This window comes from Rhyacophila brunnea, unplaced genomic scaffold (genome assembly GCF_057557595.1).
Source record: "Rhyacophila brunnea isolate RB1 unplaced genomic scaffold, BYU_Rbru_1.0 scaffold_19, whole genome shotgun sequence".
NCBI lineage: Eukaryota > Metazoa > Arthropoda > Insecta > Trichoptera > Rhyacophilidae > Rhyacophila > Rhyacophila brunnea.
This window is the reverse complement of record NW_028232848.1, coordinates 12,205,372-12,220,737: the sequence shown is the minus strand read 5'-3', so window position 1 is coordinate 12,220,737 and position 15,366 is coordinate 12,205,372. Positions and strand designations below refer to the sequence as shown.

At 29.5% G+C, this 15,366-nt stretch overlaps 1 protein-coding gene across 2 annotated transcripts in view; it reads right to left on the bottom strand.

The window, feature by feature from the left end:
• The window catches only part of LOC147072757 (gonadotropin-releasing hormone receptor-like), a 179,216-nt gene that overhangs the window by 35,269 nt on the left and 128,581 nt on the right, over positions 1–15,366 (bottom strand). For both annotated transcript variants that reach the window (XM_085946188.1, XM_085946187.1), the window contains one exon: positions 8,416–8,599. In XM_085946188.1, the coding sequence (XP_085802314.1) occupies positions 8,416–8,599 (184 nt within the window). The remainder of the gene's footprint in view (positions 1–8,415; positions 8,600–15,366) is intronic.

The window sequence follows — 15,366 nt, the reverse complement described above, 5'->3', positions numbered from 1 at the left end:
TCATACTTATCGTAAAATTTAACGAGGTTGTCGTGCGACATGTTGCTAGTGTAGACCCGGCATAAGATAATTTGGCGCCACCCACTGAACGCCGCCGACTTGACATCACCAACTGGACGACAGGCATCTATTCAGCACAGTTTTGAAATATAATTATTATTTACGTACGACTTGAACAAGCATGCAAATAAGTAAAACCGATATAAAATCTTCCTGTGGTATAGCGATCTTTAATGTTATTTTAAAGACTCTTGTCAATTTTGTACTTTCACATTGTAATACCTATGGGACTGAACAATATATACTTTGTTGCTTACTAACGTACTTGTTTATTTATTGGTTCGAGTCATAAAGGTTGTGTATAGCTTTATTGTCAAATGAATTGTCATTTATGTACGAAATGTCCAGACATTCACGCGTCTAACAGCTGTCCTGCCACCAAGGTTAGTTTGGCGTCCAGTCGGCGATGCCAAATCATCATATTCCTTATATTGTTTTTATATTCATGAATTTTTTTTAAATTGCCACACCTAGAGTTGGGTATTTCCCGAAAAAATCTCAACCTCGAGATTCGGAATTTCCCGAAATTATAAAATTTTGAATTCTCGAGATTCGGGATTTCCAGAAAAGAATTCTCGAGAATTCTCGAGATATCGGGAAATTAAAAAAAACCTGTGAAAATCCTAAAATCAGTGTAAAACAGACAAATTACAAAAAAAAATATTTTTTTTATTAATGTAAGAAGACAAACAAAATAGAAGTAGGAAAAAAAATAATTCAAAACAATACTTATTCAAATAGAATTTCAAAAAACACAGAATGTCAATCGCTGCGTCTAACAATCACGTACTTACGCTTTTGAGACACGAAATTCCCTGACGTTGCAAAAATTTCGCTCATTTTGAGTCGATGTTGGCAATTGTGTTAAATGCCCCGATCAGTCTTTGAAAGTTTTGTGTTTTTTGTCCATTTTTTTCATATAGAAAATCGTCTTTTTAATTAATATTTGATAATAAAGAAATCCCGAGAAAATATTCTCGAGATTCGGGATTTCCCGAAATGTTGAAAATTTCAATTATCGAGATTAGGGATGGAAAATTTTGAAAATTTCTCGATAATTCCCGTCGGAAAATTCCAGAAATGCAACTCTAGCCACACCTATATTAATAGATATCATTGTCCTAATTAGAAAAGTCAGTCAAAGAATCTAATCTTTCTTTTTGCGCAATCCCTTATCGAAGATCAGTCTTCAAAGTTATCTTCACTTTATTGACTGCTGCCAAAAATAATTCTAGACTTGTACGAATCATGGATATTCTTAACTCACAATACCCGATGTCTTTATCTGTTATCATTATTCGGAGACCATTCACTAAAATTAAGCCCCCTGTTGTTTATTCCACTTTTCATAGTCTCTATGTTGTTTTACATTTTACATCAATCATTTATTGTACGAGTATCATTAAACGGAATGATCTACTTTCACTACTGTAGTTTTATGATTGAAAAAATGTCCATATTAGTCACCCTGTCAATTCAAGTGGTCTTAAATTTATTATTATGTATTATAAAAACTTTTTTCACAAGAAAAAAGTCACATTATAAGAATACCTTGTTCAATACAGACCGCGTATATAATGAAACTCTCTCTAAAGAGATCTTCTTAATCTTTTTAACCTTTTCTATGCCTCACGTTATTACAACGGCAGTATCTGACAGGTCACAGGTTTTTAACGACACACGATGAATTTACACCAAAGATTTTCGTACAATCGCTGTTATACAGATAATAATTCGTGGTTTAGTATTTCATAAATATTCAAACAGATGTCACTGTGTGTTTAATTTTTTAGATTGTGAAAATCAATCGTCGGTGGCTAGTAATTTGAGTTTAAAGTCGGACGAGATAATTTGCAAAATAATGTACGGCCTCTCGATTGCGGCCTCATAGAGCTAAATAATCGCTAAAGGCGTAGAACCGGTTAAAGGAGTAAATATTTTCAACTTTGAGAACTATGAAAACGAAGATGATTTAGAAATTAATAAGAAAATGTTAATTTTATTAAATTAAAATTCATTTTTTTTACATATAGTGAACATTACAAATGATTAATTTAAGACGATCACAACATGACATTTAGATACAATGACATTATTAAAACAGTATTATATAAAAAAGAAATATATCAATATTAGTATAAAGTGTAAATACAAAAAAATATAAATGAGATACAAGGAAGTACACCGAATGAGCTAAGGATACCCTATTTCAATAATTTATAAAACATCATCCACCTATAATACTCATCCTCACGTAGAATATATCAATATCCGAAGCGATTTGGTTGAACAGAGTTATTGCCCTCCCAATTGGCATCACCAATTACCGGTTAGTTCTGCTCATTGGGAGAACAAACAACTGATGATCCCGATTTCTAAGATATTTATCAGGGACGTACAAGCCAATACTACCAAGAATGGCAGAGTTCTCATTTGCAACTAGTACTTATAAGTAGAAAAAAATACGTGGTCAAATATTGATTTCTATATTTACGTTGCAGAACTTCTTTAAGATGGTAAGACATTGTATAAAATAAAATAAGACAATATTCTCTTCTTCTTGGTCGTGCACTCATGGCTGAGGATCGTGACCACATTTGAATTTTGCCATCCTTTGAGCGACCAAGACTTTTCATCCTTCTTGATCTTCCGCTTACTCACTTACAATATTATATTATGGTACTTATTTCAAATAATTTATTTTCAAGACTCATTTTCATTTAATTTCATGGTATATTATCAAGTTTTTTTAATATCTTGATAACTTCATTCTACAGAAAAATGATAAATAATTATAGCGTAAGTTCAGTATTAGTCATTTTAGTTTTCATTGTATTTCGTCCAACTTTTATATTCATTTTATCTGACATAATTAAGGCAGAAGAGGACAATCTGCATAGGTAGGCTCTATAAAGATCGTCGCTTTTAATTTTCCCTAAAAACTCCCTTACTCTGTTCTATACTTCGGTAGTATAATTTTAGCGATCGGCGTCGAGGGATGCGTACTAAAAAGATCCCGTAGAAACACAAAAGCATTAACACGCCTGGAGCATTTTCCATTTTGCCATAATGACGGTATCTTTACACTACTTCTTGTATAGAAAGCGGAGACAGATGTAACATTTAGTGTAGTATCAATACGATTTGATTATATAAATGGCCGTCACGCTTCGGTAACGTTAATAGAAAATTGATTGCCTTGCATCATTTGAGCAAGCCCAAAGTATTTTTTTATACTGTGTTATGTATATATATTGTGTTATGTGTTATGTGTTACGTATACAGTTGAAGTATACCCTTATTGAAGTATAAGAAATTCTTGAGACTCCTTTATTTGAGGTTGAACGGATATTATCCGTGGTTTTATCCAACTGACTTTCTCTTAGGCATGCTTACATATTGCAGTTTGCAATTTAGAAGAAATCTTTATTTAGCTACGTATTTTTTTCGACTTATACGAGGTATAAATGAGAACTCTGCCATTCTGGGCAGTGTTGACCTGTGTGTCCCTGATAACTATCTTAGAAATAGAGAACATCAGTTGTTTATTCTCCCAAGGTGCAGAACCAACCTGCCACTGGTAATGCCAATAGGGAGGGCGATAACTATGTTCAACGAAATTGCTTCGGGTGTTGATATATTCCACCTACGTGAGGATGAGTATAAGAGGGCGTTATTTTATAATTTTTTAAAATAGGGTCTGCTTAACTCATCCGGTGTATTTCCATGTACCTATATAATTAATATTTTTGTATGTACATATTTCTACTGTTTAATAACATACTATCTATCTCTTTTTTTTTTTTATGTCATGTTGTGAACGTCTTAAACTTATAATTTGTAATGTCCACAATATGTAAAAATAAATAAATTGAATTGAATTGAAATTGAATTGAATTGAAATTGAATTGAATTGAAATTGAATTGAATTGAATTATGCAATGAAAAATGACTAAAAGAGGAAAAATAAAAACTTATCAAAACCGATTAGTATACACTGAGTTAAGATGCTACATTGATACACACTAAAATATTTTCAAATCTTTATTTATTAAGCTCTTCTGATATAATGCAAATATATTGCAAATAAAGCACAGATAAATAAGCATTATGCCTGATTTTAAAGGGCAAGTTAATCTTCAAATTGCAATTATTACTCAATAATTTGATTTCAAGACTTACCAATTTTTGGCAGTAACCCCACGAATAAACGATCATTATCTTATAACCTACCTTTGAGTAAATAATAAAATATAAGAAAGTATTTATTTACATTTTTGTACTAATAGTGTAGAAATTAAATATTATATTGAATTAAGTTAGTCTGGTCATCAATTTAAATTATATTTTCGATAAAAAAAATCTTAATAACTGAAGTTGTTTGATTAATTGAGAGTACTATCGGAATTTATCGATTAATTGAGCGTAGTTATACGCAAAGCAGCCAGTCCACACAAACCTCAAAAAGAGATAGAAGCACTTTTATGTAAAGTGTGTTTATATATATAATATATTATATATGATTTTGTGTAACTTATGAAAAGATAAAAGCATACAATCTATGATTTCTTTTTGTTTTAGCAGTCCAGGCTGAAATGTGCAAAACGGGTTTTTTAGAATATTCATTTTTGAATGCAGCTAACTCTTATTTTTGTAAGAAAAATCGTTATATTTGTATCTATTTTCTTAAACAAAACCTTCTAAGTTATTGAAGTATTATGGGAATTTCAAAGTTCTGAAAATAATTCGCAAAACTTGTAAATTTTACATTAATATTTAGCTGCCTGGCACTAATTTTTACATGAAAAATCTATATGTTATATATAATAAAATGGAAAACATATAATGTAATTGAAAAAATAATGTTTATTAATTGAATGTAGAAAAACACACCTTACAGTTAGGATTTTAATAATTAGGTAAGTACATAAAATTATCATGTGGCTGCTTTTGCAGATCGAATATGGCATATTTTTAAAACGCATTTATATGACATTTTTGTATGACAGCAGCTTGGTTGCTTTATGCAAATCAAAAATGTCATATTCTGTGATTTGCAAAATCTTTAAAACGCATTTATATGATATTTTGTATGACAGTAGCTTGGCTGATTTGTGCAGAATGTAAAATAAACGTGTGAGATTATGGAAATCACAATAACTCATTTTTCCAAAATTGTGGCCTGGCTGCTTTGTGTATAACTACGCTCAATTAGTGATGCTCGATATTTGAATTTCCATACATTATTACCGCATACTAGTACAATATGTTATTTAACTGTCATTTTTGTGAGAAAGTTTCCTTCTTCGTAAAAAAAAACCATCACAATTTATCTTGATTGCCTGCTTGAACATTCAGGTGATTGAACGACAATAGATGTTTAGAGTTTCAAAGAAGACAAAGTAACATAAAAAATCGCCTTTGTCATATATTTCCTTTGTTTATTTACTATTTGGTAACAAAAAGGACACGGCAAAATGCTACAAAGGTATGTTTGGTTCCCCCTTTGCGTTACAGACAGAAAGATAGATACGTCAAGACAAATGTACAATAAATAATTAGCTATAAACCATTCACATTTAATTTTATCTTCGCGCTGTGAATAGTACATACATTTCGAATACTTCAACGCAGTGTTTATCTATGATATGGCAACAAAATATTCAACCATTTTTATGAAAGCTACTCGAGAGTAATAAAAATAATCCACTTGTATTTCTTAGGGTGCTTTAAAAGGCATTTTTATATAAATATATTGTTTGAATATCATTAGAAATGGGAGTATATCACTGTTTAGACTTTAGAGGGAGTATTGTTTAAAAGTAATTTTTCGAATGCAATCAGTAAATAAATATTTTCTAAAACAGTACCTCTTAATAATTATTGTATAGTGTGTCTCCGTGATATAAAAATACTAAGAATTGGAGCTACGAAGTGTTATCTTTTTAAATATAAAAGCTCACCATTTAAAATATCATTTCATTGCTTTGAGTATTATAAGCTTTATGATACGTTAATAACTTTACTTTACAAAGTATGCTTCTAATTTTTAAGTTTCCTTTCAGTATGAGCCTACTCAAAAGACTGAATAATGCTCAAAGGATTTTCTTCTATCACATGTTTGAGATTCATACAATATTTATGAAAAACACAAAAATAATATAAAAAACTTTTGAAAATATTTTACAGGAATTGTCATGAATTACAGTGTAAATATAGAACGCAAAATGTTGCAATTTCTCAAAAATTAGAAATCAAAGATATTTTAATTACATGAAAATTTAAGATAAATGTTTCTCGTGTTGACACAATAATACTATTATGAAAAAGTGGTAAAACCACAGATATGTAATGTATTAAATATAGCCTTATTCTCAATTTTAACACAACTACATTATTTAAAATAATACCATGTTATGGTTTCATTTAGATGTGGTCATTAAATATGTTTTTTTAAAGATGAAAAAAGGCAAGGTATCATAATGACGTCATATCCGTCGTTCCGGCACAATATTTAGGCTAAACTTGCAAATATACCTACTCAAAATTCTACATTTTCGACCATCACACAGCATCTTGGCCCTTGAGTATTATTGCAATGAGTACATACATAATATAATATAATTAATAATATACTTATAGTAACTGACAGCTACAATTATTTTTGATAGCAGACTGTTATAAAGTAAAATAGTTATTATATTATAGAAATGGTAGTAAAACGTAGCAATAATAATGTTCTTTAAATGTTTGGAGTTGGTGATTTGATATTAAACCTTATATATAAGGCGGCTCTCGTGGTCCAGTGGGTAAGGTGCTGGCCTTCAACCCGAAAGTTCTGGGTTCGATCCCGGTCATGACAAAAACATTTATGTGTTTTTCTCAAAGCCTGGGTGTTTGTGATTGTTAAAAATTACTAACAACCACCTCGTACGAAAAAGCAAAGACATGGTTATTAATAATTTAAAAAAAAACTAATATATAAGTTAATTGCTCAAAATTACGCCGTGATTTTGTCATGTCGTGGGCTCTATGGACGATTTTTATTTATATTATTTACATAGTTAGAAAGCAATCTATTATATTCTTTATTTTATATCATTGATCGACTAAAGTTTTTTTTGCATAATATTAAAAAAAATGATTATAATATTCGCTGTAATCATATCTTTCAATATTGTTACACTTCTGCTTATTTTGTGTCAGATATGATTTTACTCTGTTTTTTAAAGTAGGAATGCTCATATTTACAATTCAGATGGTTATAATAATATACTAATACTACACGGTGTAGTAATAATTTTAAAATAGTTTGAACATTGTGTTATTTCAAATAGGTAGTACATTAATACAAATAACTGTTCAGCAGTAAGCCGATAGTAGTCAATAAATAAGGTACCTATATGATAAACCTTCACATTGGGTATTTTGTTATGAAGAAAATTATATAACATACATACAATTATTTATTTGATATTAAATTTCAGTTGCAGAGTACCTACTACTAAAATTCTTTTACCAATACTGGTTACTGTATGTTAATGCCATTGTATGCTATTAATTCAAAGAAGGTTGGAAATATTCGGCAAGGAAAAAGGAATCAACCCTCAATTTTAATGGTTTTTCGTTAACGGCCCACATGCCCAACGTAGGTCAAAATGGAGATTTTATGGTATTTTCAAAGCATAACTTGAACATTCCTGAAACGTTGTAGATAATCTATTTATATAATTTTAAAGCCTTGTTATCCTTAATATTTATTTTAAAATTTACTAATGGTTTTATAAATGCGTTTAAAAATTAATAAATCTAAAAAATCTTAACACCACTGCACATGGATGTACTGAAATATGACTATATTTTAAAACATTAGATCAAGAAATTTAAAAAAGGACTATTTTATGTAATAAAAATACTTTATGCAGTCATTAAATGTTTAAAATAAATATAAAAGATTATAAGGCTTCAAAATTATATAAATAGATTATCTACAACGTTTAAGGAATGTTCAGGCTAATGCTTTGAAAATACCATAAAATCTCCATTTTGAGCTTCGTTGGGCATGTGGGCCCTTAATAACTTTTTAAATTATTGTCAGATCGAAAAAATAAAACACAAATTCATTAATCACCGTACACTCACATATTTTAGTATTGAATCAAAATCATTCAAAAAACGGTTTTTGTGCCTCCTGTAAAATTGGTTTTGTGAGGGTTAATCCCTTTTGCCTAATAAACATAGTCGATTTTATATTATATTATGTGCATGCAGTTTTTCTCAATGACAATTTTCTAGGTTCTATGAAGATTTTGTACTAGGTATTTAATTTGTATTATTTTATAAAATTTATCTTACTTGATATCGCCATGAAGGTCGCCGCATATGTCGATAACAATACAGCCAGGGGTAATAAAAACATGAAGAAAAGCGACAGGATTGCGTAGAGTTGCTCCTGCCACTGATGCGTGTATGATCCATGAGTCACGCACTGGCGAAATTCTTCCAGAAACGGACCGCGGGCCTCGTGAAATACCACCATCTGAAATAAACAATAATAAGTCTTAATCCAGTATGATACTATTTCATAGGAATCGAGATTAGTCGTCCATTTTTTGCCTTGCAGTATCTTTAGGTACTACTCATAATGCAGTACGTAAAGCGCTGGATTTTTATCCAGGAGCACCGGGTTCGATGCCTAGTGAGGACACACTATGTGATTTTCTCAAAGCATGTGCGTTTATGATTGTTTCGCTTATATTACTAAATATACTACTGTTAAAAATTCACTACTGTCATTGGGCCTCTAGGACTATTGTAGTGTTAAAAATAAATATACATTTCTACACCTATGCACCGATTACTAAATATTGTAATATATTTATCATGTTTTTAGATTATTATGGTTATTGATAAAAAACAACAAACTTTTCAACCCAAAAGAATAATAAAATGTACCAAGCAAATGATTTTTTTAAATATCAGATGAGAAATGAGTTTCCTATAAATTTAATTGAGATAATTGACATGTAATTTCTAATAGATTATAATGTTGTAATACAATTAGATAGTCTGTAATAAAATCTACCATCCAGACAAAGTAATTATCCAGGTATTGAAATTTTAAACAAGAATTTTAATTCAAGTATCCTCAGTCGATAGTATTAATTTACTGTGATAGGTGTCTTTCATTTTAATTAAAGTGAATTCATTATTTTTCACATGAATTTCAATTAATACTAAAATACGCAAAAGCAGTGTGAAATCATTTGTTATCTAGTTAATTAAATCTCCATTAACCATAACGGAATGAATTCATGGACCGAACATAAATGTGATGACAGATGATACTTATATTGCAGTTAACAGTGTAAAACTGTACAATAAATAATACATAAATAAATTTATAACTATTATACAGTAATTTATTGTTATACCGCGAGTTTAAACATTATTTTCAATGATTAATTATTGGCATTTGAAAATCTTAGATCTTAATAGCCCATTTACACGTGCATGTATTTACTGCTGACAGTAGGTACATAATTATTATCGCGTCTATAACAATAAAATGCACGTGTAAAGACGAATTATCGGTTAAGTCGCAAGATTGTATGCATGGATCAAAAAGTTAAGCGTCTTCTGAATTTTCACCCGATAGTGGAAACTTAGAAGTAGAACGATTGTAGCAAACCTGCCGAAGAAACTACGATATACACCGCGCAGATCAATTTGAAGTTTACCACAATCTATGAAATAGCACCATACAATGATAGCAATGCGTCTTGCTTACGTTAATGAGATTGACGAAATAGTCAGCACTTTTGCGCTTAAACAATTATTATCGCGATAGTAGTTTAATACACACACTATTGGTTCCAGTAAATCTATGTACGTGTACAGGCGCTTTAATGTCAGAAATATATTTTTTTGCTATAAATAAAAATATACTGAAATAATTTAATTAAATACACATAATCCACTATTTAATAATAGAGAAAGTAACTCTTTTCCGATGATAAAATGTATAAGAAGACTGGTAATGTTTGAAAGAAATTTCTCATAAAAAAGTAAAAATATTAAGGGGAACATGCTCAGCGTAGGTCAAAATGGAGCTTTTGTTCTATTTTCAAAGCATGATCCTGGAAACGTTGTGGATAATCTATTTATATAATTTTGAAGCCTTATTATCTTTTATATTTATTTTAAACATTTGATAACTGCATAAAGTATTTTTATTACATAAAATAGTATTCTTTTAAACCTCTCGCTCTAATGTTTTAGAATATAGTCACACTTCAGTACATAACTGTGCAGTGGTGTTAAAATTTTTTGCATTTATTAATTTTTAAACGCATTTATAAAACCATTAGTATAATTTATGACGAGATAATTTTAGTAAAATATTTACGATAAAAATTATATTGATAATCTCTGTGATCCCAAATTTGACAAGAATTAGGCATTTTATTATTCAAAAAATTGGCAAGATTAACACATTTGAAGATAATTCTAAAGATACTAATTATAAGTTATGTCTTTGGCCATTCAAGTGTGATAAAGATCCTAAGAATAAGGTAGTGTTTTTTTGAAATACGCCATTTCTTTTGTATTTTTTTTTACATTATATATCATATTTTGGAAAGGTGCAGGTTGGACATAACGTGGAAAAACCACAAAAAACAATGGTTAAAGGAAGCATACAATAGTACGCAATGTGATAGAGATTACAAAGCAGATTAAATAACAATCCTCTGGACATGTTGCTTGACAAATAGATAACCCCGGGAAACATGCCATCATATAAGGGTACACAAGAGGCACTAAACGACCACTGGGACGCCCTAAAATCTACTAGATAGACGAACATATAAAGTTCCGTGGGGCGACGAACTAAGCATCTATAATAGTGGAGAGAATTAGGAAAAATCTTAATACAACTGTGGATTAACCTCGACTGATGATGATGATAATATAAAATAATATTATGTTGTAAGTCTAACAACTTGCTACATATTTTAATTATGAATACTAGTTATTTTTTTCTGGATTGAAAAGTGTCGTAGTCTTTTTATTTTTAAATACGCCGTCTTCAGTAACCTTCCACATCTTAATCCTATTAAGCAAGCCTTATTCTTGCGGCGAGCTAAATTTAAAAATTCAACATCTGTTTCAATCCTCATTTTTTTCTCGATAAAATGGCCACCGGGTAAAGTAACATTTAGAGCAGGATGTGACCCGTAATTTGCTATTTTCGCTCTTCAATTGGATCTCTGACTATGAAAACGACCAACATATTATTACCTTGGCCATTTTTCATATACGTTTACACAATACTTTAATTAAAAGTATGCCTAACATCAATATAATAATATACATAATTTATAATACAACCGAAGACACTTAATAAAATATCAGTTTTTAAAAAATCTATATTTATCTGAGGACCAGTGTATCAACCCTTTCTACCCAATTTTTCAAATAAAAGAAAATTAAAAACGTTTTTATCATAACGTGTATTTATTATGAATAAATAAATAATACGTACAGCTAGAACATTTTTTAAATCCATGAATGTTGAAAGCCATCTTATAGATAGGTAAATAATTTGATATATTATTATATAAAATAATAAATCGTCTCCTTACTATTAAGACCTCGTAAGTCAAATATTATGGAAAAATGAAGTTTGTTCGACAAAATTTAAACAAAAAAACATTTTTCATGATATCAAAATCTCGGTTCTCTAGAGTCTAGACTAGTATGATGTCCATCTATCCGCAAATTTTGAAAACTCGTAGGTCTCGTGGTTTTAAATATGGAATAATTAAAACCACGTATTTCACAACCAGTGTTGCAAATTCATCGATTAGAGAGGTTAAACAAAAATCGATTGCCAAAGTAGCTTGATTTAGAAGAGCGCTGATGAGTGGGTATTAAAAGTGGTCAATAGTTAAAAATTGTCGCAAATAGTATGTCACCGCGTAGCATAGAGGTAATGCGCAGATGTGACGTAAACCCGGTAGATGCAGGGTTCGATTACCTGCCGGGGTGGCTTACTTTTTTCAAAAAACGATTTTTTCTATTGTTTTTCTATTAATATATTTTCTCATAAAGTGTTTTTCAAAATTATGTATGTTCAATGGTTAAAGAGATGTTTAAAATATGGGTTTTTGACGTTTTTTCCTTCCCCTCAACATTCTTCTCAAACAGATTTACGATGTTTTAATAGTAAGGTAACGGGATTTAATATTACTTAAAAAGAAACATAATTCACATGACGTCTTCATGGGACAAAAATTTAAATATTTGACTAATGTTTAATCATATTATCCATAATACCTGTTTTAGTTTAGTTTATGAAATTAGTATTTAATAAATTTAATATATTATGGTTCAATATTTTATCATAATAAACAGTTTTGGTTACTCAAAACCAAATGGAAAGATTAACACAAAAATAATAAAAGGTGGTTTCACAGTGAAACCACCGGAAAAGAAGAACAAAATAAACACAATTAGGACTATTTAATTTAAAATTCTTAGACTAATTATGTACATAATAAAACAGATTGTTCCCTGATGTTTTAATAATATGACGTAGATAAGTTAAGTTAAGTAAAAATACATAAGTAAATAAAATATTTAAAAAAATGTGTTATTTTAATTTTAAAAAGTGTTTTATAAACCACCGATTTAACGGAATGGTAAGGACGAATCGTTTGAGACATTGGTTGTTTAGTTAATTCCGTTATTCCCTTTCCGTCTTGTAAATTAACTGAGCTTTATAATACAAATCGGGAAATTCCCTCGAGGCATTTGATAACAAGCGGTAAAACATTTTTCCAAGAAAGGAATAATAATAAGAAATTTATCATTCTAATGATTTCCGAGAACAACTGTGTCTTTGGTTTTTGTATAATTACACCGCTATGAAAATTTGAATTTCCATTTTCACAAAAGTGTCCTAGAAGAAATATATCATACAAATGAAACAGATATTTTATTATGGAAATAATGACAATGAATTTGTAAACTTATCGTCGATTAAATATTTTTTAACAAATGTTCTGATGTTTATTAGCAATTAACATTTTATAGCAAAAATTATATTATGGAGATTTTAAAGATTTATCATACAAACTCGCTTCAAATAGCTATATGAAATCTCTCAGCCATGACACCAATTATTAATTATACGTGAAAAAAATATTTTGTAAAAGATAATAAAACAGTTTGACTTATTATCATAAATCAACTAGCTCATAAGGAATTAATTGATTGAGTAAGTTTTAGTTAATTCATGATTGTCATAAACGACGGTTGTGTCCTTTAACGGATATTATAAGGTTGTAACATTTTTTTATGATTGAAGACTTTTATGATTGAAGAGAGATTATAGACAATTAGAGCTATAATAACCTTCATGATAATCTTCATCAATATGAGTATCTAGAGTGTCTATGATATTTAGGACACTCCTAAATCCACAAGAAGATTCGCGATGGTTACCCAGAAGGAAAATATTGGTGAGATAACACTCTGGGAGATAATTTGGGGAGGAATGCCATAGAACCTATTGTCACTGTTTTGGCAGAAGACACTAATTCGAAAAAATGACATATTGAGTTAGTTATATCAAAATGTTCCTTATTTCAAACTTTACCGTTTGGAAACCTTTTTAATAAATATACAGTCTTTATTTGAAAGTTATCCTTTTTACGATTACTTAATAAACTCACATGATAGACCATTTCAAACATTTTAACGACTTTAAAGTCAAATTACTCAAAACTAGTATTCTCCAGTTAGTGTGTTCTGCCAGAACAGAGACGCTATGATCCATAGAAAGAATGCCATAGAATAACCTACATATTAGGTACACAAAAGTATTTATAACGGCCTACCGACTAAATAAGATATTTGAAAAAACTTCCTTTTCACATTATCTCAATAATTACGTAGACTAGTTGTAAGTTATCATCAACCTCTGTTGGGAACTTATTATCTGTGCTATGTGGTTTTGAACTGTACCTAACCATATTTTTCTTGTATTTTATTGTAATACAAAGCAGTGAATTTTTATTATTTTTTGGCTCTACGTAGAATCATTGATTGATTGATTGAAGATACTTGTGTGCGTAAGCTTATAAATTATTATAAAATGGAATTTGCTCATACTGATAAAATGGTATGCCTCAATACTCTATTTGTAAAGAAAACTCTTTAACTAATAGTAATTATTTACCATTACAATTTGTTAAAAAAACAATTAATAAAAACATCGTGACAGAACGCAATTATTTTAATTTCACATCGCATGACAAAAAAGCATATCGATTGATATTAAAATATATTTGTAAATGTTAATTAAATAAATGGCTATATTATATTGACAAAAGGGCAAAAGCCTGGCAAACAAGATGAGAGGACTAATAAAATATAAGGCTTTATTGGAAGCATTTCGTTTTTAACCCTACGGGATTTCGTTCAAGAAAATCTGTGCCATGTAACGATATCGGTGAGCATTCTCAACGCAATTCTATTCTTAATAAATCCGCAAAAACCCACAGTTTATTTCTATATTAGACGATATTACAATTCGCTGTATTCTGCCAATAAGATAATACTAAAACAAACGGTTGGAACTTCGCAAAGAAAACCATTTGTTGAAAGAATATTTTTTCGTTTTGAATAAATCTATTCGCCTATGTTGGTTTTACCTATGTTTACCAATTTATTTTGTGTGTTTTCTATCGATATTATACAATATCACATTGACGTAATATTTTTTTACAGGGTCGACAATATTATCATAACAAGGATAAGGAAATTGTTTGTTAGAAAATGTTTTGTGAAAAAATAGTTTTCAAGTTTAACAACCGTTACTGTTCTTTAACCCTTTGTTTATATGTTTATTTATTTAAAATAACATATTTTGACCTAGATATTTTTTTGATAGCAGAATAAAAATAATAAAATTTTATTGTTGAAATATTTTTAATAATTATGGAGCCGACAGGTGAAGTAACATAAATTAACATAAATTAATACAACCATTACCGTCCAAGTAAATACCAAAATAATTATATCATTGATATTATCATTGAAGGAATACACGACTTTGCTGGCTTTTGTGACATCCATTGTTAAAAATGTATAAAAGGGTTTAAATCTTGCTATTTTTTTTTCAACTCAACTGGGGAAACAGAAAAAAAATGTTCAAGGGTCAAGGTGTTGTGTGAAGGTCAAAAATTAAATAAAAATTAGCATCTTTGCGAGCTTAGTCTAGATAATTGTTGGATCTTA